The sequence below is a fragment of the Tursiops truncatus genome, chromosome 13 (genome assembly GCF_011762595.2).
Source record: "Tursiops truncatus isolate mTurTru1 chromosome 13, mTurTru1.mat.Y, whole genome shotgun sequence".
In the NCBI taxonomy this organism is placed as follows: domain Eukaryota; kingdom Metazoa; phylum Chordata; class Mammalia; order Artiodactyla; family Delphinidae; genus Tursiops; species Tursiops truncatus.
This window is the reverse complement of record NC_047046.1, coordinates 1568331-1595639: the sequence shown is the minus strand read 5'-3', so window position 1 is coordinate 1595639 and position 27309 is coordinate 1568331. Positions and strand designations below refer to the sequence as shown.

At 47.0% G+C, this 27309-nt stretch overlaps 1 protein-coding gene across 2 annotated transcripts in view; it reads left to right on the top strand.

The window, feature by feature from the left end:
- Window positions 1–27309, top strand: part of ADGRD1 (adhesion G protein-coupled receptor D1) — a 146249-nt gene that overhangs the window by 5205 nt on the left and 113735 nt on the right. For both annotated transcript variants that reach the window (XR_012325096.1, XM_033836704.2), the window contains exons 3-6: window positions 3807–3890; window positions 8102–8224; window positions 23045–23224; window positions 25594–25848. Coding sequence is in view for 1 of the 2 variants with exons in the window: in XM_033836704.2 (XP_033692595.1) it covers window positions 3807–3890; window positions 8102–8224; window positions 23045–23224; window positions 25594–25848 (642 nt within the window). In the remaining variant the exon portion in view is untranslated. The remainder of the gene's footprint in view (window positions 1–3806; window positions 3891–8101; window positions 8225–23044; window positions 23225–25593; window positions 25849–27309) is intronic.

The window sequence follows — 27309 nt, the reverse complement described above, 5'->3', positions numbered from 1 at the left end:
ACCAACATCGTGTTGTATCGTCTATAAAGGACCCTCAGAGTCCCTAGGTCATGGTAGGAACTTCATTCTTCATCGTCCTAGTGCAAACACAAAAGTGTTTATGATATAATTTTTAAAAATAATGTTTATACACTATTGAACAAATGGAAATTTGGCATTTAGAAATTGGGGGGCATCAGAATTACATAGTCTTTCTAGGTTTATTCTTTTATTTATTCATTATTGCAATTTCATCATTCATTCCACCTATATAGTTTTTTTAAGAATTAATTGCTAACATTAAAATTTGGGGGAGAGTTCAAATGCAAAAACCTAGATTTCTGACACACACATACACACGTGCATGCACACACACATACACACGCACATGCACACACACACATGCACACACACACATGCACACATACACACACACACCAGGCTGTGTTTTAGACACGGGGCTAAGATGCAAATAGAACAAATTTTCCGCACTCAAGTCGCTAAGAGTCTGGTATAGGAGACAGACAACAAACAAATATATTAACAAGCAAAACCTTTCAAATTATAGTGTAAGCCCTACGGGAAGACAAAACAAAGCATTGGGAGAAAGAGTGGATGGTGGTGGTGATGAGGGGTGATCAGGGCAGGCCTCTTGGAGGGGGTGTCCTGAGGGCAGAGGCTTGAATGACAGAGTCGGTTATGCACAGCAAGAGAAGAGCAGGGGGGACAGCAGGCGAGTCGCACTGTGGAATGAGCTTGGTGTGTCATGGGCCAGGCAGGAGGGGTCCGAGATCTGCCCAAATTGGCAGGGACCAATTTTCCTCTGTGTGGTGTAGATTTCCATCGAATAAAATCTGTGGACACGTATTGCCCTACACAGATTCAAGGGGTGAGGGCTTCCCTTTACTGACACACAGAGTAAGTGACAGGGAAGGGATGGAATGGGGAAATCTGGAATAAAAGCTGAAAAGGAAAAATTAAAGGTTTTATTAGCTTTTCTTTTTGAATATTGATACCCCTCCTTCCCTCCCCCTCTCTCTCACCAAACTGGATCAACAAAACATTAAGTATGGAGGAGAAATTCTTGCTGAAGAACTGATTTTGAAAAAAATTATTTTATTGAAGTAGAGTTGATTTACAGTGTGTGTTAGTTTCTGCTGTACAGCAAAGTGATTCAGTTATACATATACAATCTTTTACATATTCTTTTCTATTACGGTTTATCACAGGATATTGAATAGAGTTCGCTGTGCCATACAATAGGACCTTGTTGTTTATCCATTCTATGTATAATAGTTTGCATCTGCTAACCCCAAACTCCCAATCCATCCCTCCCCCACTCCCCCTCCCCCTTGGCAACTACAAGTCTGTTCTCTCTGTCTGTGATTCTGTTTGTGTTTTGTAGATAAGTTCATTTGTGTCATTTTTTTAGATTCCACATATAAGTAATATCGTACAATATTTGTCTTTCTCTTTCTGACTTACTTCACTTAGTAGGATAATCTCTAGGTCCATCCATGTTGCTGCAAATGACATTATTTCATTCTTTTTTAGGGCTGAGTAGTATTCCATTGTGTGTGTGTGTGTGTGTGTGTGTGTGTATGTGTGTGTATCACATCTTCTTTATCCATTCATCTGTTGATGGACACCCAGGTTGCTTCCATGTCCTGGCCATTGTAAATAGTCCTGCAATGAACATTGGGGTGCATGTATCTTTTCAAATTACAGTTTTCTCCAGATATATGGCCAGGAGTGGGATCGCTGGATCCTATGGTAGTTCTATTTTTAGATTTTTAAGGAAGCTCCATACTGTTCTCCATAGTGGCTGCACCAATTTACATTCCCACTAACAGTGTAGAAGGGTTCCCTTTTCTCCACACCCTCTCCAGCATTTATTTTTCGTAGGCTTTTTGATGATGGCCATTCTGACTGGTACGAGGTGGTACCTCATTGTAGTTTTGATTGACATTTCTCTAATAATTAGCAAAGTTGAGCATCTTCAGTAGATATTTTTATGATTTTGGGGTTTTTAAAATTAAGAATAGGTTAAGTCCTTCATTTTTTCAAGGGTTCTTTTATATCCGTTAGCATGATTTTATTGTTTTCTTCATGAGAATGTTGTATAGTTCTTATTCTTTTGTTCTTAAATGTCTTGGCTGCATTTATAAATGAGAACCTTTCTTCTGTTTGTTAGAATTATTATTTGAATACAGGAGAGCTATTGACATTTGCATATTTAATTTGTATCGGCCTCCTTACTAAATTCTTTTATTGTTTGTAACAGGTTTTCACTTACCAAATTCTTTTCTTATTTGTAATAGTTTTTCATTTTCACTATCAGGCATATATCATTTGAAAATAATGATTATATTATCTCCTCTTAAAAAACGTCTTTGGGCTTCCCTGGTGGCGCAGTGGTTGAGAGTCCGCCTGCCAATGCAGGGGACGCGGGTTCGTGCCCCGGTCCGGGAAGATCCCACATGCCGCGGAGCGGCTGGGCCCGTGAGCCATGGCCGCTGAGCCTGCGCGTCCGGAGCCTGTGCTCCGCGACGGGAGAGGCCACAACGGTGAGAGACCCGCGTACCGCAAAAAAAAAAAACCAAAACACGTCTTTTACAATGAACAACACAAAGATTACTTTATTAATTTTATCTTTTTGGTAATCTGGCAGACATTCAAGGCAGTTGATTATTATTTAGTCATCTGGGCCATTATTTCCACTTCTGGGAACTGTTCACAGAGAAATAGTCCAAAAGAAGATTCAAGTTAGCAGAACAATTCAGTGTGTGATGGTGCAGCCTCTCCAGGGACTATTACCCAAACTCGATTATGAGCATTAGAGAGAAAAAAATAAATCAGATAATTTGTATGGTATTAGTGAGAAGAGCAGAATAAAAAAGAACATATCTGCACAAAATGATGTCTACGCAAAGTACAAGGAGCATAAAGGTAATTTTGGAAGGATTCATTTTTAGTATGGTGGAAGCAGAGAGATAATAGAAAGATCAGGACCAATGCAGGAGACGTGTATGGAGGACACCAGTCGGCTGGGTGACTCCTGAGGGGGCATTTTATTCCTTGTCATAACAGATAGGCTAAGAGTACAGTTATCTTATAGAGTATCATTAGAATGAAATGAGGAAGTATTTGTAAAGAACCTTACACAACGTCTGCACAATATCGGTGTTGGTTTCCTCCTCTTTTTCAACCTCATTTTTTTTTTTTTTTGCGGTACACGGGCCCCTCACCGCTGTGGCCTCTCCCGTTGCGGAGCACAGGCTCCGGACGCACAGGCCCAGCGGCCACGGCTCACGGGCCCAGCCGTTCCGCGGCACGTGGGATCTTCCCGGACCGGGGCACGAACCCGTGTCCCCTGCATCGGCAGGCGGACTCTTAACCACTGCGCCACCAGGGAAGCCCTTCAACCTCATCTTTTTCTCTTGTCTGACTGTATCAGCTATGTCTTCTAAAAGGCAGGAAGTCATAATGGGGTAATGGACATTCTTGTCTTTTTTGCTGACACGCATGGGTGTGCTCCTTGTGTTGCACCGTTAGGCATGGTGGCTTTTATTTTCTTTGGTTAAAAGGTATCTCTCTATTCCTATTTATTATGTTTTATTCTGTAAAAACACTCATTTCATTACTGGGTGTTTTGAACACTGGGAGTGTGTACTGAATCTATTCAAATGCATTTTGAATACATCCCACAGTCACTCTGACACTTTTACCCTTTCCCCAATTCCTGATGGAGGTGGTAAGTGGTTCCTTATGTCCAGCTCTTTCTTTCCTAATGGTGATGTAACATTTTTATTCTTTTCTCCCCCAAGGGTTTGACGTCTTGGCTTCTGCTTCCCATTACTGGCCGTTGGAAAGTGTGGATGGGATCCACGAACTTCAGGAGACAACTGGAGGTAGACTGGGTGGGGACAGTAACCAGGGCCCCAGGAATGCACTTTCCCTAGGGAATCAGGGGCCGTTGGGAGGGACAAGGGAACAAACAGCATCCTCGATGACGGAGATGAATAAACATTTGTGTAGCTTCTCCCTAATCATTGTTATGGCAAAGGATTTTACTAGAACTTTTATATGTTTTTATGGTGGAAGGACAGAATTTATGCTTCAAAACATTAAGATGTGCATTTCGTCCAACAACCTTTAAACAAATGCAGCTGTTTTCAGCTTTAAGCGGTACATGGTGGATCAGTCTCTGGACAAGTCCCGACGTACGTTTTCTAGGTAGGCACAAATGGGGTAATCTACGTGCCTGCCAGAGCGGGGGCCCATTGGAACCTAGGGCCAAACGTCGTGCCGACGAAGACTGACCCCCTTGTTTGCGGGGTCACGACTTCACTTAGCAAAGGTACCCCCCCCGACCTACCTGTCAGCTCCTCTCCACGTCACTGGAAGCCCTCCTGTGAAAAGATCCAACATCACCTAAGATGCGTCCGAGGGTCCCCAATTCCATGGAAGATAAAGTTTCTATCTGAAGCAATTCAGACACTCTGAGAAGGAGAAACCCCAGACAGCCCTGAGCATTTTTGCATTCCAATAATAAGCTTTTTTGAAGTCTGAGTTTTGAGTGATTTGGGATGCTTTGACATTTTAATTTTTATTTCCTTTTTCCACTTGATCATGTCCAACGACTGATGTGTATAACGGGAGAGCTATGTACGGCCATCCTGGCACGCGCTCAGATTGTCTATACGGGTTCTTTGTAATGGATTAAACGCCCCCCCGCGCCATTGCTGATTACTACGCTTTCCACACCAGCACACTGGTGTCTTCCTTATTCCTGGGACTTCATGTGCTGCCGTAAATTGCCAACTCAGATTCTAAAACCTTTTTTTTTTTTTTAATTTGCAAATTGAGAAGCATTACAGCTGAAGTCTGCTGGCATCCTTAGAGGAGCTCAGTCAAGGAGCAGGACCCCTGAACGGTGCTGTCCTCCTGTGTAGGGCCACCGGAGGCCCTGCCTTATTCTGCGTTGCCTCTTGCTTGTCTGCGTATCAGGCAGCAGTGGCGGCCACAGGAAAACCTGGACTGGGCCACCGGGGCTCCATATTTTCTCGAAATAGTCTGTACCGTAGGGATGGAAGGTCCCTCTGATAGTTATTTTATGACTACCTCAGGTTAAAAGACATGGTTTCCCCTTGTTATAATCTAATTTTCTTTTCTCAGGGCCTTTACTTTAAAGCCTTTGAAATGAGATCATTCCAAGTGGAAATTGCATTGTCAAAAGAGCTCCTTGTTTAGGACCCAGGCGCTATTTTAGGAATTACTTCAAACAGAGCTCCAATAAAGATCCGTATGTCTCTCCTCACCCCCTCATTTCATCGCCATAGATTATCAGATAGAATTGCACTGTGGTTGAAGTTTGTTCACCCAAAGTGTTATTTTCCCGTAAATCTCGAGCTCTATCGGTGTTTGTCCCAGGACACTTTTATGATGCAGGTTTCACTGCACTGCTCTGTTGGGTCCATTCTTCACGTGACCGTGCTTTACCGGCATGTTTCAATTTTACTCCCGGGGACAGTCGAATGGTGTTGGGAGTCATTGCATGGACACACTGCTTTGTCATTTGTCGCTGAATTCTCTGTTGTTTTGTCCATTCGTCATAATAACATGCAGGTGTTTTCATGCTGTGTTGCTGTTTCATCAGTTCTTGTGACATCACAACCGTCAATCCTTTTGTTAAGGCTATTTTGTGGCCGAGTTCAATTTCATATCTCTCAACTGAGTATCTGGATGGGAACGGGAGCCAGCAAACCGCAACCGAACACAGCGGCGATCACGCCCTAGGTTTGGGACTGAACGGGGCCGCTGGAGTTGCCCTAATGTCCCCTGAAAAAATAAGAGGGAGGTGGGGTCGGAAGAGAAAATCCAAGCTGTTTGCGGGATGAAAGGCACACTTGTCTATGCGTGTTGAGTTGAGAGATATGTCGGTTCCATTTGTTTTTCGTGTCACTCATTCATTGTGCTTTTCTCTTTTGTTGTTTTACCCAGCATTACGAACCCACAACCTCACTGTGCTTCCTCCCCATAATTCTACCTTTGTATATACCAATGACTCTGCCTACTCAAATTTCTCTGCAACCGTAGGTGAGCACACGTTTCTTCTGTGTTCTGTCGAGTTTGGATCTGCAATGAATTGAAAGGCCATTCCAAGTTGGTTCTATATGAGTTCACTATATCTTGACTAGCAAACAAGCAAATAACCAGAAAAAGGGCCAAAGATCCAGGGTATTGAACATAACAACTTCGAATTAGGTCTAAAGGAGTTACCACGGATTGCAGTATATTAGGGGGTGTCTATACGCTTTCAAGCGACCAGGGTCTTCCAGACCAGCTGCTGGTTTTCAGAACAATACAGACATAAGATGAGTAGTTTCTACAAATAGAACTTGTTTGGATTTTTAAATGGATTCTTTGGAGGGGGAAAAACATGCCCTTTGAATGGAAAATTAAAGTCGATTTTAAAATACCTCATCAAAAATTTGATCTCTTACAAACATTAAAATCGGCATTTCTTCTGTAGCTGGAATTTTTTCTTTTTAATCATTAGAAGCTGTTTTCTAAGACACACCCACAAGAGTCATGGCTAAATGACTATCTTATTTAATACCCTCCAGAGCCCGTGTGTTTCGGATTTTGCTTATGCAGCACAGAGCAGAATGGATAGTAGCAATTGGGCAGCTCTCTGGTCAGTGGGGAGGGTCAGCTCAGGTAATTTAGGTCTCACTCCTGATCTTTTTACAATATATCACCTGATTGCTCTTTCAACTGTGGGGTGTTTCGCTTCCAAAATTAATTTTGCCAAGCAAACTGTCTTGTTAGGGGCTTATACAGCCTCATTCAATCATGAACTGTGAGTTGCCCATGTAACTTTGTAATATGTAGATCGTCTCCAGCAATAAACGAGATAGATTAAAAAAAAATAAGTTTAGGGCTTCCCTGGTGGCGCAGTGGTGGAGAGTCCGCCTGCCGATGCAGGGGACGCGGGTTCGTGCCCCGGTCCGGGAAGATCCCACATGCCGCGGAGCAGCTGGGCCTGTGAGCCACAACTACTGAGCCTGTGCGTCTGGAGCCTCTGCTCCGCAACGGGAGAGGCCACAGCAGTGAGAGGCCCGCATACCGCAAAAAAAAAAAAAAAAAAAAAAAAAATTTAAACACGATAAGGAAAAACTTGAAGCCCTTTGAGTTGGTATCCACATGCCAAGGGTTGTCAGAAAATCTGAGCTGGGGTAGCAGTCGGTCAAAGAGCCTCCAGTGCTCTGTACGTCTCCATCTGGCTCAACGGCTCCAAAGGCAGAGGGTGTGCCACAGGGCAGAGGGTCATCTGGGCGACTTTGACCCCAGTCAACAATGCGTGACTCATCACCCTTGGCTTCAATTCTGTAAACCACTGACATCGCACTGACACCATCAGAGAGGTTTGCTATGGGAATGGGACAAACAAAAAGGTGGCGGAGCTGGCGTCTCTGCCAGGACCGCTGGCCCTGCGGTCTTGTCGTTGGCGGGCTCTTCTGGGACGACTCGAAGTGTAGCTCTGCATGTCCTTCCTAGAGTTTGAAAATGAATTCTCTGCAAATCATGGGCTCCCATGTCTAGGATTGGGAGCTCTCAATGAGAACTCAAAAGGAGAGCGAGTTCCCATGTAGTTTTACGTTCAAACTTGAATCTCAGTGTTTCACTTGGAAAGTCTAGTGTGAAGGTGGCAGTGAGAACTCATGAAGAGGTGGATGGAATGAAAGTTTAGGACAGTAGGAGAGTCTAATCACATGGCTTCTGGTAACTCAACTGTCGGCCGACGTAGCAATTATAATAGTGTTATATTACAGTACCTAGTATACGCTGGTATGATATTAATTAATGTGATACAATATTAATAGGATAGAATACTTAATATTGACACGAATGTATATTATTTGTGATTTAGTTCTTAATTATGAAACGTTAACTACTGTTGACATTATATAATAACATATAATGTTCGAAATATTTAATTATAAATATAAATTAACACAGTCTACTTAGATGTAAGTTGTTTGTAAGCCTGACACATCTCTGGATGTTGCATCTCATGCGATCATTAACCTACAGTGTTGCCATTCTTCTCACTTAGATATTGTAGAAGGAAAGGTCAACAAAGGCATTTACCTCAAGGAGGAAAAAGGAGTCACATTTCTCTATTACGGAAGGTACAAAACTTCTTGCATCAGTAATCCAGCACAGTGCGGCCCTGAGGGTGAGTGATGAGCTCCATTCTTTTTCTTTTTCTTCTTCTTTTTTTTTTTTAAGTTCATTTCATTGCCAGGTACCATCTGTTGCTCTGGGCCATGGCAGATGTGAAGGCGAAGTTCAGCGGCAGGATGCGTGCAAATGTCACATACGGCTTTGAGGGGAGGGGAGGGGAGGGATAGGGAAGCAGACACCTAGCATTCTAATGAGAGACTGGTCCTGGAGATGGAATTAAAACACCGTCTCATGTCTCGTGAAGGCGTGAGAGCAAAATATTTAATCTTGTAAAGCAAAATCAAACACACAACAACAACCAGAAAACCCAAGAAACAAACAAAAAAGAACCCTCCATAAAAGCAGGCACCGTGACATCACACTGGAGTTGGGATGGGGCCGTGGAGTTTGCGGGAAGTAAATTGATGGTGTGGCTCACAGAACATTATTTCTGGCTCCAGGATGTTGGCGATGGATCTGGGCGGGGCGGGCCTTTTAAGGCTTGTCCCATGGGTTTGCTCCTTTTATATCCATCAAGATTGGAGGGGGCAGTGGAGAGAGATGTCCCAGCAAGAGGTTGCAGGTCTGTGGTTAAAATAATGCACATGGACGAAACACATAGATGCAAAAGAGAAGTTAGGAACCTATTCCTTCTTTTTTTTTTTTTTTTTCTTCTTCTATGAAAAGTCAACTGCTCTCCAGTGTCTGAGCTTCAGACAATGGACGTCTGAGCCACATTTCAAAACTTTCTGGGAAATTGTTCTTTGCCATCCAAATCAGCTCCCAGTTTCCAAGTTCCATTATCCTAAGGAAATAAAACATTTTCTTTCTAGGAAAGAAGAAAGCTTAATGCAAGCCAACTTGAAAGCCCTAAGGCTTTTTGGACATCCATGGCCTTATCAAAACCGCCCTGTGATGAATTCATTGTTCTTGACTCTGGGCCATAATGGGTTACATTCCAGTAAAAGTAAACAAAAGCTTAACAAGGTGATAACATGTGGAAGGAAACGTTTTGGACTTCGCAGAACCCAGAGTTTTGAGAAAGGGTTTCGAGGTCCCAAACCACGCCAGGTTTACAAATCCACAGTTCAAGTTGTTCCTGAATTCAAAGAACCCCATAAACACAGCAGCCTTGTTTATTCCTCTAAATTTAAAACAGCCCCGCCTCAGCTACAAGGGCTCAGAGAAGCAAGAAGGCAGGCACGCCTGCCTCAGCCCTGCCCTGCCTCGGTCAGGGAGGCGGCGAGCGGGGGTCTCTGCCTGGTCTCTCTCTGGGTCTGTAGGGAACGGCCTCTCCCGGAGGACAGGTGTGTCTCTACAGCCTCCGCTACCAACTGGAATTGACCCGTGTGGGATGGAAGGTCCCGGGAATTCCAGTGGCTGGGACGATCACAGGTGACCAGCCTTTGAAGGGTGACTATGATGGGGCCAGTGGGGCAGCCCAGCTATTGCAAATCAGAACTATTGGGAGGTTTCACCTGAACGCTGCGGTCCTAAATTAAGAGGCTTCCGAGCTGACTCTGGCCTGTGGCTGCATTTCGTTTTGCAAAATCACTGAGTTAAAAACTTTTAATTAGTTGCCAATGTTGAAAAACAGGAAGATTTCACATAAAAATATGAATTTCCAATTTCCCTTGAGAAGTCCAGCCCTCCCAGCCGCCGGCCCGTTCTGACTGGGTGGGGCTGAATGGAACGGCCCCCTTTGTGATGGACATTGCCTTTTGGTTCATCACAGACGTCTGACCCTTTGATCATTGGGCCGGTTGGGCACAGAGCACGGTAACGGCATGGGCTCTGAGGCCAGGTGGCCTGGGTTCCAGTTCCTGTTCTAATGCTTTCTGCGGTGACCTTGGGTAACCATCTAACCTCTGAGTCCAAGTTCCTTATCTGTAAAACGGGTCAATCAAAGTACCTTGCTCATGGGGTTGCTCTGAAGACTGGCACATGGTTGGTCCAGCATTGAGAGGCCCTTGGGGTTAGGTTTGGGTGGCTCCAAACTTCCCTCCTGTCACCAGGATCTTGGAACTCACCCAATCTGCTCGCTTGTATGTGACCCTATGACAGGGGCTGACATGGCTGGACTGATCATAACAATGACCTACAATTGCTAATCATTTACGTCGTGCCAGTCAGTGTTCTAATCCCATTACATGTATTAATTCATTTCATCCTCAAAAAAAAAACGAGACAGACGAGAGCTCAGGTGGTAGAGAGAGCTGTGAACTTTGGCTTCACCTCCCACCCTGTTGACAACTTTTCCTGTGTCATGTTAACTGGAGTTTTTTAAGGTGTTTTTCGGGTGGCCACTTTCTCTAGAGAATGGCAGATATCCAGGGAAGCCAGGGAACCTCAGGTCAGCCTTGGCCCCCAGAGACTGTGCTGCTGGGGGGCTTAATGCGAATGCAGAGGGAGGTTGGGTATTCCTCCATCCACCTCCCTTGGTGTGGTCTTCAGACAGGGCCACCGAGCATGGGTACCATCCTAAGGACCACTGCATGCGTCTCCCCATTTTGCTGAGCATATCCTTTGCTCTGGTGGGTTTCCCTGGGGCCTCAAATAGCTTGTATTTCTGGGTTTAAGGAGAACAGCGAAGGTCTGTCCAGCATTTTCCAAATCAAAGTCCACGTAGCATGTGAAGTAGGTGAGATGATTTCAGGGGCACTTGGAGCGATTAAACAATTAATGGCTATGTTTTTATTTTAAGATAGCTCGTCAGAAGCTTAAGATAGCTTTCATAGATATTCTTTAGGATGAGACTTCAATAAGTGGTAAGCTTTGAGTGGGTTGACTTAAAGAACAGTGTTTCATCATAATCATCTAGGTGCTGTTCAGATAAGATGAAAATGTGAGTGATTAAAACGTAGGCAACATTGGATCAGCCTTTTCAGATACATTGATCTAGCGTCCTCCACATGTTTTTTTGGAGGTGATGGTGGGCACAAATGTATGTCCCATTATTCTTATAACGAAACTTGTATATAGATAAGGTTGTTATAATAATAATGGGTTTTATATATATATATATATATTGGCCTCACTGCACAGCTTGTGGGGTCTTAGTTCCCTGACCAGGGATCGAACCCGGGCCCCAGCAGCGAAAGTGCCGAGTCATAACCACTGGACCGCCAGAGAATTCCCCCAACATTTAAATAAAGAGAGAAACGCTCCCCATGCCCAGTCCAGCCGGTCAACTGTTTTCATGTTTGTGATTTCCCAATTCTCTCGTGGCCTCTGTTCACAGTTCTGGCTGACTTTTTTTAAAGAATGTTTTAGGAGACAGGATTGAGGTTTAGAGCTTTTCAAAAAAGGATAAAACATCTGAGCAGTTTAGCTGTCCCTCTCCAAGTTCTCAGGTAGAACGTGGAATCGTCTTCCTCTGCCAGGCTGCTCACTCCAAGCTCTTGAACCCACACCCTGCTCACCCTAGGGCTTCTCTCCACTCGCTCAGACAGCTTCCCTTGTTTCTCTGAGCTGAACGTGAGGCCTGCCTTTTGGCAAATGGTGTCTCCTGGGCAAGTTTTCTCATGGGTGCTGGGTGCAAATGCAGGAGGAACTTTTGAGAGAAAAAGGCTATTTGAACATTAACCGAAGGAAACACAGTCTATGTTCCTTAAATACCGAGGTGTCTCACTGCCAGCTCCCACGACCGGCAAACACACAAGCGGGGAAACTCAACCTGGGAAGGGACTCTTCCTGAAATGTTCCAGCATCTTGTTTCATTCCCCTGTAGACCCTGAGAGCTCGGCTCGAGTGTTACTTTTGCAGGGATGCGTCCCAGACCAGCTGCGCTCCTCTGTCTGTGTTCTCACATCTCCCTGAATGTTTTCCCTCCAGCCCGTGCACCGGGGGGGATGACCTGCTCCTTGTCTGTCCTCCTTCTTTGGCCTTTAGCTCTGTGAAGGCAGGGACTCTGTCTCGGTCACTGCTGTGTTTTCAGGGATGAGTATCAGCGTCGTAGATGTTTGATCCATGTCTCTTGAACAGATACGTCTAGTTTAACTGTCTTTTTGATGTTAAATTCCTTTGAGTGCTTCCCCAGCAAATGTCTGATGGGCTGTCATTTGAATATCACCCTCGATGGGTCCTTCTCCATTCCTGAAGGGGCCTGTCCCATTTTTGCACTCCTTGGACCTTTAGGAACTTATTTCTGTTATTGGATTAAATTCCATCTTGAGTAATTATCTCTAATTTGAGTTCAACTCTAAATCACCTTGGCTTCCCGCAGGAAAGACATTCTCTCTGCTTTACTCATTAGCTCTACCTTTCCTCCCTCTGGAAATGCGCCCTTTGCTTTTCCTCTTGTGCGTTAGAGCTTCCCCTGCTTATAAACACCAGGAAGCCTGCTACAGCTCCGCAGCAGCAGCTGGGAAATCTCACCATCCACATTCCCTTCTTCTCAACTTCGATAGGACTTTTTTTGCCCTTTGCATTAGGTTACTAAATTTAAAAAGCTGTCAACAAAATGCTAAAATATTTGCAGAATTGAGTTTCAGGACGGTAATTTCCAGAATGGTCTGCTGGATACAGGCTGGGCATGGATCCAACTTCTGTCTCCCTCAGATGACTGGGGCTTATGGGGCTGTTGGAAAGCCTGACGGAGCCTCAGAGAGAAGTATTCATTCAGTACGCCCATTTCACAGAGGGGGAAACCGAGGCCCAGAGGGGGCACAAGAGGGGGCACATGGCGATTTAGTGCAGAGTATCTCGAAGTGTTGTTTCCAGACCATCAGCAGAAGAGTCTATTGCAGAGATCGTTAAAAATGGAAGTTCTCAGGCTCCAGCCCAGAACCCACTGAATCAAAATGTCCATGGATGAGGCCTGGGAATCTGCAGTCTTAGCCAGGACCTCCAGGCGATTCTCATGGACCGAATCACAGAACTGGCCAAGGCTGACTCCGTCCCACAGATGTGTTTTGTTTGCTGGCGTTATGTCGATTCTCACATATTTTATATTTTAATCAGCTTTCTAAATTGTTCTCGACAGGACGGGTGGGTCCAAATAGCCTGGCTCACTGTTTGCAGAAACAGAGCCTCTCTCACGGTGCTTTAAATGTTTGTTTTTTTTTAAATTAATGTCTAATTCCTATATAAGAGAAAATTTCATTAAAAAATCTATACTTCTGACTTCTCTTAAAAAAATCAGAAAATCCGACAGTGTTCCCTGCCCACCTGGCAGTGGTTGGTTACTGACTGTTTCCTTTGGAATGGCCCAGTGGTCTCCAGATTTCCTGAGTCCCCAGCGTTCTCAGTTCCCTGCTTGCTGAGACTGAAGGGCAGCTGCCACTCACCTGTTGGTCTCATAATAATGAGAAGAGAAATGGTTAGTGTGCAAGAGAGTCCTACAGCACCAGGCATTTCTAGAAGAAATCAAACCGAGCCTTCTTGGGGGGCAAGAAGGGTAGACATGAGTAGTATTTGATATGCAGTGTTTGATCTGAGAAAGCGTGTCTGCATGTTGAAAGATACAGTCTGAGCTGCCTTCGAGAAACACACTGGCTGTCTTACAGAGTCAATCCTCCTGGCAAGATGGGCTTTTGAGTTTACGGCCTCTGTCGTGTACACTAGAGTCTGAGAAACACTGCCCCTTTGGGTCTCTATCATCTTATCTCTGCATTTCGTATATTACATGTTCTCCTATCACTGCAAACTCAACTATGGCCGAAGATGGAACTCCTTATCTTTCACCCGGTGTCTCTTCTGTTATCCAGATTCCCCGCCACTATGACCTTCAGCTCTTTCTCTCTCAAAAGTTTGCTCTTTGCTGTATCATTTCTCCCACCTTATTTGATTGTTACTTCCTTGTCTTGTAATCATGGAGTTGGGAAAAAAAGTCTAAGGATACAGTGTGGAAGCTTCACCATCGTCACAGCTTCTCTTTGTCAAGTAAAAATCAGATATTATTAGGGAAGACAGCACTGGTCCATGGAGTTGATACCTTGTAATGTTTCTACTTTAAGAGTAAGGTCTCTTGTGTTCACTGGACCGTATATAGCCTCACACTTGGCTCCTCAATTGTTCTGTGTGTCTAGGATGAATAAGAGAATCTTGTGAACCATTCTCTTTGTGTTTTTTGCCAGCTGGGTCTCCACAATATTGAGAATGGATGAGAGTAGATCCCTTGAAATTTGTACCGAGGAAACTTACACAGCCAGATGTAACTCTATTCTCATAGTCCTAAAGTGGACCAAAAAAAATGGCATGTCATCCCCTTAACTCAACTTTTGTAACGTCGACCATGCAGGCAGTGAGGCAGGATGTGTTTATGCCAAAGAAGAAGGCCAAGAGCGCGTTATTTACTTTAATAGGTTGAGGTTGAATGATGTAATTATCTAAATTTCCAGTCATGCTAGAATGTTTTTAAGACTAGTGATTCTTAAATTTCATTCACTTTTAAATTGTTTTCATGATTTTTTTTAGCCATATACACATAGCACCTGAACTATAATACTTATACCATTTCTTTAAATTTTACTTACTTTGATTCAATTGAAAAGGAAACTTTATATCACCCTCAAGAACTGAAAACCAATCTTGGTTCCCATAAGTAGAAGACACCTATACTGTTGAATTCTACGTGGGTACCGTGGCCCACCAGAGGCTCTAAATTTGAGATGTGGCATTTCTGTGTTAAAATGGGGATTAGCAATTGTTACTTACATACGAATGGACTTTCTCCTTGTCACAATCAGAAGAACTGGAAGACCCTCGAGAGGGGACTCACGTGATTCATGTTATGTTAAAGCATGCCTGTATGCTAAGATTTTCTTGGAGAAAGTGTCCGACACCAGAGGGGGTGGAATTGTCAACTCTTAGAAAGATGTAGGTGAAAATCCTCATATCAACCTGTACTCTGCTGAAATGCAGAGGTAGGGATCACACCTTAGCGTCTTACAAAATCAGAGTTAGGCATCTATGGCAGGAACTGCTGGTGGACCGCTACCTAGGTGTCTGGGTCTTTTCTCAGCTTAGCCAGGAAGCCCAAATCTCCCCATCCCACTCTCCCAGCCTGTGCTCTTTTGGAAGCACTCGGCAGGTGGTCACTCCGTAGAGATGCTCTGCCCCCAGAACCCTGCACACTTGCTTCTTTCCTCCTCCTCCTTGGCCACCCCGCACAGAAAACGCACTTAGAATCCTACAGTTGTAGATTCCCTTGGCGTCCTCTATTCTTTATAAAGAAACTACAGCCCCAGTTCTGGAGCCTCTCTTGACCAAAACCTGGGAGAACATCCAACTTCCATGCCTGAGATACGCCGCAATAAAATTGGATGTTGAACCAGCCAGATCAGATTAAAGGCCTTCCCAACCGAGCAGAATCGCTTTTCTTTTCTTTTTTTTTTATTTTTATGAAATCCTTTTTATTTTGAGATAATTGTCAATGAACACGCAGTCAGTTGTAAAAAATAATACAAAGCAGCCCAACGTACCCTTAACCCATTTAGCAGTGGGTGAAGCTGAGTGATTACGTCAAGCAACTTGAGGTGGGGAATGTCCTGATCTCCTTTGTGGGCCCAGGGTCATCACAGGCGTCCTTACAAAGGGAAGGGGCAGAGGGGCAGAGTCAAAGAGAGATGTGAGGATGGCTTTGAAGTTGGGGGAGGGGCCAGGAGCCCAGGAACGTGGACGCCTCTAGAAGCTGGAAGCGGGTGGGAACAGATTCTCCTCCGCAGCTTCCCAAGGGGACGCAGCCCTGCTCACCTGGTTTTAGCTCAAGCGGGACTTCTACCTCCAGAGCCCTGAGAGTGAATCGTGTTGTTACCAGGCATAGAACTATGCGGTGATCTGTAGGAAACTAACACAGAGGTACCGTCTCGGATTTCCCTCCTAACCGCAGCTCTCAGACCCAAGTCTCTCCTGGCCACATCTGCCTCACCAGCCTCACCTGCTTCCCTCTTACCCTCCTGGCCACATCTTGTCGCAAGACTGATATGAGGTCTCTGCTCCTTAAACGTTCCACGGTCCTTCGTCCTGTGCCTTCCCTTGTCCGAGTCACACCCGTTCCCTTCAGACCTTCAGGAAGCCTCTCCCAGCCTCCAGGGTAGATGGCGCCCTGCCCCGATGCCTGTCGTTCTTGTCTCTCCTCCCTGAGCTCATCACACCCGTCACTGGGGGGACTCCCGCGTGACTATTCACGTTGGTCTCTCCCTGCCCACACGGTAGTAAGTCCAGGAGCCCAGGGACCCCGGCGTCTGCTCATTTTTCTGCCTCCGGACCCTCCCTCATAATGTCTGATGTGTATCAGCCACTGATTAAATGTTCGTTGAATGAATGAGGGTGCTGTTATGAACTGAATGTGTGCTCCCCAAATTCACGTGTTGAAATCTTATCCCTATGATAGTATTTGGAGGTGGGCCTCTGGGAGGTGGTTAGGATTCAATGAGGTCACGAGGGTGAGGGGTTAAGGCCCTTATAAGCAGAGGAGGAAACATGGGCTCTCTCTGTGTGCACGTATCAAGGGAGGCCACGTGAGGATAAAACCAGCAAGAGGGCTTTGCTGGCAAAATGATCACAGCCTTCCGGCTTCCAGAACTGTCAGAAATAGCTGTCGTTTAAGCCGCCCAGTCTGTGAGGTTCCGTTACAGCATCCCGAGCTTACCGCGTCAGGTGTTATCTAAGGTGAAACCACAGCCCGAGAGGGAAATTGATGGCCTTGTTTTTTTTTTTTAAGTTTTATTGGCTTTAATATCAAAAAATTTTTGATTGAAGTATAGTTGGTTTACAATGCTGTGTTAATTTCTACTATACAGCAAAGTGATTCAGTGATACAGGTATATATTCTTTTTCATATTCTTTTCCATGATGGTTTATCACAGGATGTTGAATATAGCTCCCTGTGCTCTACAGTAGGACCTTGTTGTTTGTCCATTCTAAGTGTAATCGTTTGCATCTGCTAACCCCAAACTCCCACTACATCCCTCCGCCACCCACCCTTCCCTTTGGCGACCACACGTCTGTTCTCTAGGTCTGTGAGTCTGTTTCTGTTTCATAGATAGGTTCATTTGTGTCATAGTTTAGATTCCACATATAAGTGGTATCATATGGTCTTTCTTTTTCTGACTTACTTCACTATGTATGATAATCTCTAGTTGCATCCATGTTGCTGCAAATGGCATTATTTCATTCTTTTTTATAGCTCAGGAGTATTCCATGGTATACATGTACCACATCTTCTTTATCCATTCATCTGTTGATGGACATTTAGGTTGTTTCCATATCTTGGCTATTGTAAATAATGCTGCTATGAACATTGGGGTACATGTATCTTTTTTAAAATTTATTTTATTTTATTTATTTTTGGCTGCGTTAGGTCTTTGTTGCTGCCCGTGGGCTTTCTCTAGTTGTGGTGAGAGACCGTTCGTGTGGTGTGCAGGCTTCTCATTGCGGTGGCTTCTCTTGTTGCAGAGCACGGGCTCTAGGCACGTGGGCTTCAGTAGTTGTGGCTCGCGGGCTCTAGAACACAGGCTCAGTAGTTGTGGCGCACGGGCTTAGTTGCTTCGCAGCACGTGGGATCTTCCCGGACCTGGGCTCGAACCCGTGTCCCCTGCATTGGCAGGCGGATTCTTAACCACTGCGCCACCAGGGAAGCCCACATGTATCTTTTTGAATTAGAGTTTTCTCTGGATATATGCCCAGGAGTGGGATGGCTGGGTCATATGACACTAGTTTTTAGTTTTTTGAGGGACCTCCATACTGTTCTCCATAATGACTGCACCAGTTTACATTCCCACCAACAGTGTGGGAGGGTTCCCTTCTCTCCACACTCTCTCCAGCATTTGTTATTTGTAGACTTTTTAATGGTGGCCATTCTGACCGGTGTGAGGTGATACCTCATGGTAGTTTTGATTTGCATTTCTCTGATGATTAGCGATGTTGAGCATCTTTTCATGTGCCTGTTGGGATGGCGTTGGTTTTGATGCTCTCAGCATCACTCCACCACTCCAGAACATTCTTGAGCCTGCTCTGCTGGCTCTGGGTGGTTCTCATGGAAACTTGCTTTCAGCTGGTTGTCACAGTCGACATGCGTGGATAAGCTCATGTCCTCTCATGCCATTGCACTGTAGGTGGACGTGTGTCTCTCACAGGCCTAGGGCCGCCTCTGTCTTGAACCAAGTCCTCTTGGAAACGGGAAAGGGTGGAGAGTCGCCTTGCTCCCCCTCTCACCCTGCAGCCGCTTCTCCAGCGTCCTCCCCCGAATCAGCCACCCACAGCAGTGGTCAGGAAGGAAGGAGGGAGCCATGTGCACATCCTTGCGGTGGCCTTTGGTGGGACTTTGGGGTCAGGAAGGGGACTCCTCTGTGCATCGTCAAACTTCAGCTGAAATGTTGTAAGCAACAGAAATGCAACTCAGCTAGGCTTCGGGGGTTTATTGAGTGGATCCAGGTAAAGCCTGTGTTCTGGTTATCGACTGCTGCGTAACAAGCACTCCCAAACTTAGCAAGTGCAACACAATTGAGCATCCCCTCTCATGGTTCTGGGGGTTGCCAGGGCTCTCACGCAGCTGCAGCCGTGGCGGCCAGGACTGGGTCCTCTGAAGGTGCCCCTGAGGTGGATAGCCAAGACCACTTTCTTTTTTTTTTTTTTTCCAAGACCACTTTTTTTTTTTTTTTCCAAGACCACTTTCTTTTTTTTTTTTCCAAGACCACTTTCTTCACTCACATCTCTGGCACCTCCAGCTCCTCTATGTGGTTTCTTTCTCCACCAGCAGAGTCTGGACTTGTTCCATGTTGGCTTTGAGCTCCAAGAGGCAGAAAGCTGAAGCTCCCAGGCAGTTAACAGCTGCACCTGGAACTTGGCCATGGCCACTTCCGTTGACTCCGCTTGGTCAAATCAGCCAGAGGGCAGGTGGAGAGCGGGAAGGTCACATGGCATGAAAGCAGATGGGATGGGAGACGGTGTGGCTTCTTTGGGAGATGGAGCGTGCCACAAGCTGGGTCCAGGTGCTTAGATAACATCACCAAAAGTTTGTGTTCCTCCATCGCTCTGGCTCTGTTCCAAGAAGGCTTTCCAGGTGTGATCGCAATGTCTGCCCAGAGTCTCCAGGACTCCCTTTTATTGGCTGAAGCCTGTCCATCTCTGAGCCAGTGCCTGTGATTCCGACTGGTCCAGCCCATGGGAACCTGGGGCTGTGTGGTCGGCCCCACCTGATCTAGAGGAAGTAGGAGTGGGGAGGATGGTCCCCCCGCAAGAACGTGGAGGTGCTGTGCTGGGCGAGGGAGGATGGATGCCGGGCTGCTGCATCACCTGCGGGTCGCCTTGCCCTCCCTGCTGCCTGCTGCTTTGGTCCACTTTGAGTTACCAACATGCAGGGCACAGTGCTGAGTCCATGGGTCTGGGAAGAGCTGCTCCTCTACCTGGAGAGATTCCCTACCCACCCCTGCCTGCCGCCTCTGCCCTGCCCGCAGCAGACACCGAGCGGATAACGCACAAGAAGACTTCCTCGCCTAGCCCAGGTCTGTAGTGTGCATTTTTCTCCTCCATGGAATGCCTTCGAATCTTTTTTGTCTAATTCAGTGAGTGAGTCCTCTCCCAAACAACACTGTCTCTAAGGGAAGACAGAGAGATGACAGGTGCAGACTCCAGAGCCAGACTGCCTGGTTGAAATCCTGACTCTGTCGCTGGCTGTGTGGCCTTAGACAAGTAACTTTACCTCTCTTGGCTTCAATCCTCTCACTTGTAAAATGGGGACCGTACTAACACCTAGCTCATAACCCTAACTCTAACCCTAACCCTAACCCTAGTCAGGGGGAATAAAAGAATTAATACATGAAAATTCTTGAGATATCCTGTCTTGCTCAAAGTAAGTTCTCTTTAAGCAGTAGTGATCCTACTTTTCTTTATAAAGTGTTCTTTGTATAGTAAGGAAATTCATTTCTTGTTTGTTCAGTGTTTTACAAATAATTTTTTCCTGGGTTGTCATTTGTCTTTTGACTTTGTCATGGTAAATTTTTTGCCTTGCAAAATTTTATAGTATTTATGCACTCAAACGTATCCACCTTTTCTTGGGACAGCTGGAGTTTTTTTCTTTTCTTTTTGTTTTTTGGTCTTATTGAGAAAGAACTTTCCTCACGTTATTTTTTTCGGACGGATGAGGATTCAATGCTCATAAGAAGAAGAAAAGTATTGAGTCAATTTGTCAATATTGCACTTCTGTTTTTTCAGATTTTTTCTCCTTTGTATTGACAATTCCAAGTGCAAGAAACAAAGTTCCTGAAAATGCTAATGTCCGAGGGCTCCTTGTGAATCTTTTAAGACTCTATGAAGACGTAAATTGATATTTAAACACAAGCTGTCCCTCAGATAGAAATGCTTATTCTGTAGGCTGAATGAACAAAAATGAAAAGTTTGGCTGATAGTAACCATTGTTTGCTTCAATCTTCCCTTACCTAATGCCAAATTGAATGTTTTATTTTTATTTTTCTTCCTGGACAGAAAGATATTTGGCCAAGACAGGAGTGAAAGGAATTTTTAAATGCAGCTACGTGTTTGGAAAAAATGGACTTTTGTGAATCCCGCTGGGACTTCATTTCATAACAAAAGTTTCACAATGTGCCGTGTTCGTGTCCATGCGAAATTGGTTGTTTCTGAGTGGAGAGGCATGGCAGGAAGGCTTGGGGCTTTGTTTCTGGACTCTGCGCCACTGCAGTGCAAGGCAGACAGAAGTACTGGGATGCCCCGGGCCTGGGAGTCCCCTCCACCTGCTGAGTGGGGCAGTGTCTGGGGCAGCCCAGCCGCCCTCTGAGCAAACTGCCCAAGTCCCATCCTTTCGTTGGCGTGACCTGTGTCCCAGGGCACTTTTGGGGACTTTCCTTTTTCCTCAATAGCCCTGAGAACATGCTGCTTATGACTCTGAGCTCTACCCTGGAGTCTATCTGAGCCTCATCTGTTGTTTTGAGGTTCCTCTCTACATTAAAAAAAAAAATTAGAGAAATTCCAAACCAGGGAATTATATATTAATTATATATTATTATGAGTTACATATATAATTATAATATATAATTATATATTAATAATTAAATATTCCCATGATTATTATATAATCATGCCATGTTTTACATGTTTCTATTCATCGTATTAAGGCTTTCGACCTACAAAGGTATGATGCAATGTAGTTGTCACAATTATATTGTCACAAGACATTTGAACAACTTGTGACAAATATGTTGATTCAAAAAGCATTACAGCCAGGGTGGGTGGTGATGCGACAGAAGTTTATACTTGATGACAAATGTCTTCTTGTCATTCAGACTCTCTTGGACTGTGCCCATCATCTCACTTGAAGATAAGATACAAAGTCTAAAATTGGTACCATTTATATAAATAGGGCCCAGGGCCAATGGCCGCCCCCGCTCCCCTCCCAGCCCCATCCTGGGCCTGTTTTGATCAAGTCTGGGCACCTCCTCTCTCAGCATCAATGAAGCCTTCCCACCACAGAGCCTGGGCCAGCTTGGGAGGGCTGAGGCCGCCTGAGTTATTTCTGGCTTTCACCACCGAGTCCAGGCAGGCTGCATGCATTCTCACACACACACGCGCGCGCGCGCGCACACACACACACACACACACACACGTTTACTTATGGGCAAAGAAAGGGTAAATGTTACTGGATTCAGAGAAGCAGAGTGGAGGTAATCAGGGATCCAAAGGGCAATTCCAGGAGCCTCCGGCCAGGAGTGGCCACTGTCGCCCCTCGCCCGGGAGCCTGCCCCTGGACTGCACAGTGATCGCGGGTCAGGGTCTTCACCATCAAGGGCTGGCCTTGTTCCTTACACTCCCCCTGCTTCCAGTGATGGAGACACACCCACCAATGGGCCAGCTTGTTCATACCATTTAGTCCACGTGGAGCCTGGGGACCGGGCTCAGGACTTAGGAGTCTGCGGACTGGCCGTCTCGGCTGCCAGGGCCTTCGTGTGCCCCACTTTGATGGGAATGAACAGTTGTAGGTTTCAAAACCTTTCAAAGTGGCTTCCTCTTTGACTAGAAATGCCCTACTGGGAATGTATCCTAAAGGCATCTAATCTGAGACGTGCAGAAAGGTTTAGCTTCCAGTTCTGTTTGGGAAATTAAAAGTCGAAGGAAACTTTAAGACCCAGCCATGGGGGAAGGGGTTTGCTGTTTTTTTTTTTTTTCTTTAAAAAAAATTACAGTTCCTGTTTATTTTATTTTTTGGCCATGCCACGCGGCTTTCGGGATCTTAATTCCCCGACCAGGGATTGAACCCGTGCCCTCGGTGGTGAGCGCACAGAGTCCTAACCACTGGACCGCCAGGGAATTCCCTAGAGTTCCTGTTTAGAATGTCATGAGGTGCAGATACAAACAATGATGACATAGAGGTGTATTTATGGCCATTGGAGGGGGTCTATGATGTAGTAAGTTCTCAAAACGTGTGGCTTATAAACCGGTATGTGTGAGTTGGTTCCTTTCTCTGTAAAATATGTTTATGGAGACGCTTTGGAAGGGGCTACCTTAACTGCCGACGTCTGTAGGTCAGACTGAGTTTGGGTCTAATCTGAGTCAGTCTCTAGTTCAGGGACCTTGGGCAAACCGGACTCAAGTTTCTTCATCTGCCTGACGGGGTAAGCCGATGAATGATAATCAGGTTTTGTCGTATTTATGAGGAGAGGAGTCATTTAAAACCCTTAGTAAAGTGTCTGGTACTTAGTGAGCTACCTGTTTTTATGGTTTGTATTTTCTGGATTGAGCATACACTGTCTCTGGAATGAGAAAAAAGAAAACTGCCTTTTAAATGAAAAACAAAGAGCAGTGAGAACGACCTGCTTCGGAGAGGTTAAGTCCCCTCCGTTTTTCATTAAAAATAACCCCACGCCTTTTCTGTCCTCAGGGGTCACGTTCTCTTTTTTCTGGAAGACGCAAGCAGAACATTCCAGAACAACCCCTTTCGCGTTCGGGGGACAGGTCATTTCCAACGGGTTCAAAGTCTGCTCCAGCGGTGGCAAGGGCTCCGTGGAGCTGTACACGCGTGAGAACTCCATGACGTGGGAGGCCACCTTCAGCCCCCCAGGTAAGGGCGCCGCTGGCCCGGAGGGATGCTCAGGGAGGCGTATGGAGGCCAGACGCTCCGCTGTCGGTCCCCTGGCCTGCGGGCGCTTGAGCCCCGCCCTCTCAGGGGCTGCTTGGGAGGACTTGCTGGAAAGGGTGAGATGACATCCTCTGCGGAGATGTCTGCACGGCGGATGAGGGGCGGGGTCCTTCGGGCGGACGCCTGTGCTCCCCCTGACCACGGGATGACTGGGCCACCGCACCATGTTACTTAGTGCCCCGAGCCTCGGTTTCCCTGGTGAAGGCATTAATGATACTTACCTCACAGCTTGGGGGAAATTAAATGGAATATTGCATGTGGCGTGCTTAGGACAGTGGTTATTGTTTCTCCTTCTTTTCCTGTCCTTCCCCTTCCTCCTTCTACCCCTCCTTCTTTTTAGTGCTGTAGACTTGCAGATGTTTAGACTTCGCCGTGAAAAAGGTTTTGGAAAAGAGGGGCTGACGATTAGGGGAAAGAAAGCTGGCGGAGGGGAGGCGTGTGGGCACCAGGCCGGCGAGGGCCTGGGATTCAGGAGGGATGGTCTGGACCAGTGTGGGGACTGGGTGTGTGCAGATGTGGCTGAGTGCGTAGGTGGGTGTCAGGAAGCCACGTGGTCCAGTCCTCTCTGACGAGTCCTGTTTCCTCCGGGGCTCAGTGTGATCCGTCGCTGGCCGGGCATGAGGTCAGAGGTGTGGGCCAGGAAGCTGGGGGAGGCCGGAGGTCTGGAGTGGGAACTGAGATGGGGAGAGGTGATGGGGGACTCAGAATGTCTCGAGGTAGCGTGGACGGGCTGCCCAGTCCAGACTGGAGACTAAGAAGGGAATCGCGGAGGGGGAGGGCAAAGTGAGAGTCTAGAACAATCTCCTTCAGGAGGAAATGACATCTCTGACACAGGCAAGGAGAATTCATTTTCGGACCATTTAAAGGAGGCTGCGTGTCTCAGTTGTTAAAAAACCATGGACCCTGGAGCCACGCAGCCTGGGTCAATCCCGCCCTGCACCCCTCTGCCAGCTGTGCGCACCGGGGCGCCTTACCCGCCTGCTCTGTGCCTCAGTGCGCTCGTCTGTAACGTGAGCACAATAGCAGCATTGGGTCATAGGGTGACTGTGAGAGGAATGAGCTCACACACAAGGAGCCCACGGGAGAGGGGCCCCGTGGGCACCGGGTGTATCTGCTTGATTCTGCCGCTGCTGTGAGCCAGGACCAAGCTCGTACCTCCACCCCCGGAAAAGGGGCAAATTCGGTGCCCACGGAGTTTGAGAGAATCTTGCGTGTTTGCCCTCTCCGATCCCCGAGGCCAGAGCTTGTCTCTGCGTCCTCTACCTGTTCAGACCTGCCTGTCCTGCCCCTGTTCATGGCTCTTATCACCTTCCACCTGCTATCAGTCTCTTCCGTAAGAGTCTGATCTCCGTGCCCCTTGGGGCTGACACAGTATCAGGCACCCAGTCGTTTATCTTGAACATGTTTTAAGGTCAGATCTGCTGGATCCTGACTGTTTCCCCACCCAGAGGAATGGGGAGAAGTGTAAACATTTCTGCCTGGCAGTGTGCTCTTTATTTGTTCATTGAAGGGATTTTCCCACTCCAGGGCAGGGGTACTCTGGCCCTGTCTCAGATCCAAGAGCTCTCCGGAGACTCGTGGTTAGAAAGTCGCACAACCCCGAGCGAGAACCCCGGGGTAACTGCTGGGTGATTTAAGATGACGGCCTGGCTCGGGTCATAGGCTCCCTATCAGGGGCGTCTTCCAGCAGCAAGTCCCTGAGGGCGTCTGAGCACACACCTGCACACGAGGTGTGGCCCTTTGTGGGGCAAGCTACCATCAGAGTCCAGTGAACTTTCTTCCTGTTGGTGAACGTGGTTCTCATGACAGAGAGACGAGTCATCCCCAAGGCTCCTGGTAGAGGATCCTGACGGAGCCGGGAGTGGTCTGTTCTCCCTCGGTGCTTCCATATTGGTTGCTATCACCTGCTTGAGGTCAGGCAGAGGCGGGTATCAGTGGCCTTTGGGCTCAATCAGGTCCTCAGATAGGTCTCATTGACCTGCCCTGTGCTGGCCTAGGCCGGATTAACAAAATATTTTTGAACAAGTTATGACCATTAGTTATTACTTCGTTTAATTTAAAATGGCAACGGGTCTCTTTGAACGGCGTCCGGGGTTTGTGGGGGGGAACTTCTTTGCTGTGCTCCTAAGGACTGAGGGAAGTGAGATGTGGATTATGACCTGTATGAGGACTCAGCCAGCGGTAGCACTGACCCATCATCATAAGAAAGAGAAATGTGCTTACAGCTAGCATGACCACTGCACGGAGAGCTCGACCCACACCGTGAGAAGGGTGTCTCTGCTCTTTCCCAGGCCCCTACTGGACTCATGTCCTATTTACATGGAAGTCCAAGGAGGGCCTCAAAGTCTACGTCAACGGGACGCTGACCACCTCAGACCCAAGTGGAAAAGTGTCTCATGCCTACGGGGAGCCCAATGTCAACCTCGTGATAGGGTCTGACGAGCGCCAGCCCAAGCGCTACGAGAACGGCGCTTTTGACGAGTTCATCATCTGGGAACGGGCCCTGACGCCGGACGAGATCGCCATGTACTTCACAGCTGCCATTGGTCAGTGAGAGGGGAGGGGCTGCGGGCCGGCTGTGACGTCAGCCCTGGGGAGGGGGCGGGCTTCGTAGCCACCTCCCCTTCCCAGCGTTTTTCTTCTCCTCCCTCTCCTGATGCGGCCGTCAGCGCTGCAGGCTGAGATGTGTCCTGATCGGCCTCACAAATACGGTGGGCCTTCTAGAGCCCCTGCTCTCTGAGATGGAGGAATCCACAATTTACCAGAAACACGCTGAGATGAATGTTCTCCTGCCGTCACCAGGGAGTTTTCCAGGTGTTTGTGACAGATGCTTATGGAAAGCTTTGGGAATCAAGTGTTCCAGGTCCATTAGTGCATTTGATCCACAAATGTTTACCACGTGCCTCCCGCGTGCCAGACTCACCCACCACGGGCCCTCGGAGCGCCCCCAGGACGCCCCCTTCCTGCTTAGCACAGAGCAGTGGTTCAGATCAGGAACCCAGGGGACAGTTGGACCTGGGTTCAGGTCCTCAGTCAACCACGATGAACTGTGGGACTTGGAAAGTCACTAATTTAAGAAATGGAGGTAAAATTCATAAAACGTGAACGTCACCATTTTACAGTGTACAGTTCAGTGGTGCTTACTATGTCCACATGTTGTGCAACCATCACCCCCAAAGGAACCCAGCACCAGTGCGCAGTCGGTCCCCCGTCCTCCTTCCCCAGCTCCCGGCAGCCACTGATCTACTTTCTGTCTCTATAGATTTACCTATTCTGGACATCCCATATAAATGGAACCATATGTGACCTTCCGTGTCTCATATGACGTCACTAGGAATCTCTGTTTTGGACTCTGCCTTCCTTTGCGTAAAGATCTGTCTGCACAGGAAGCCGTGAGCTAGGGCTGCAGGTACCCAAAGGGGGCGTTTCCCTGGGTGACCTGTCTGGAGGGGCCCCTCCTCTAACCTGTTAGCTAGAGCAGTACCATTTCCTGGCGGGCTGGTCCAGCCGAGGTGGCCTCTTCTCTTCTAACTCACACAAAGGCAGAGTGTTGATCAGCTCTCCCCCTGCTCAGGTGTCCCCCCAGCCCTGCGACGGTTGGCCGTTCCTTCTGCAGAGAAGCCAAGGAAGCAGAAGGCTTTGTTCAGAGTCCCATGGTTTGAAAGTGTGTTCCTTTGACACTAGAAACACACTCTGCACAATCAGATGCTCTTATAACAAGAGCCAGTTGGGAACCGAGACTGACTGAGGCCGCGGCCGACTCTCGTTTCTCATCCTAGTCTCACGTGGTCATCAGTTACGAGGATGGACAGGGCCGCTGGGATGAGTTTTATTGTCCTTCACTTTCTCTTATGGACTCACATGAGTTAAATGTGAATTTGATGGGACTCCGACTTGGAGAACAGAGTGTCTGGGGCTCTGATCCCCAGAGCAGGGTCACACCTTACCCTCTCCCCAGCTACCCGCCTCCACCCACGGGGTCATTTACTCCTGGAACCAGGGATGGG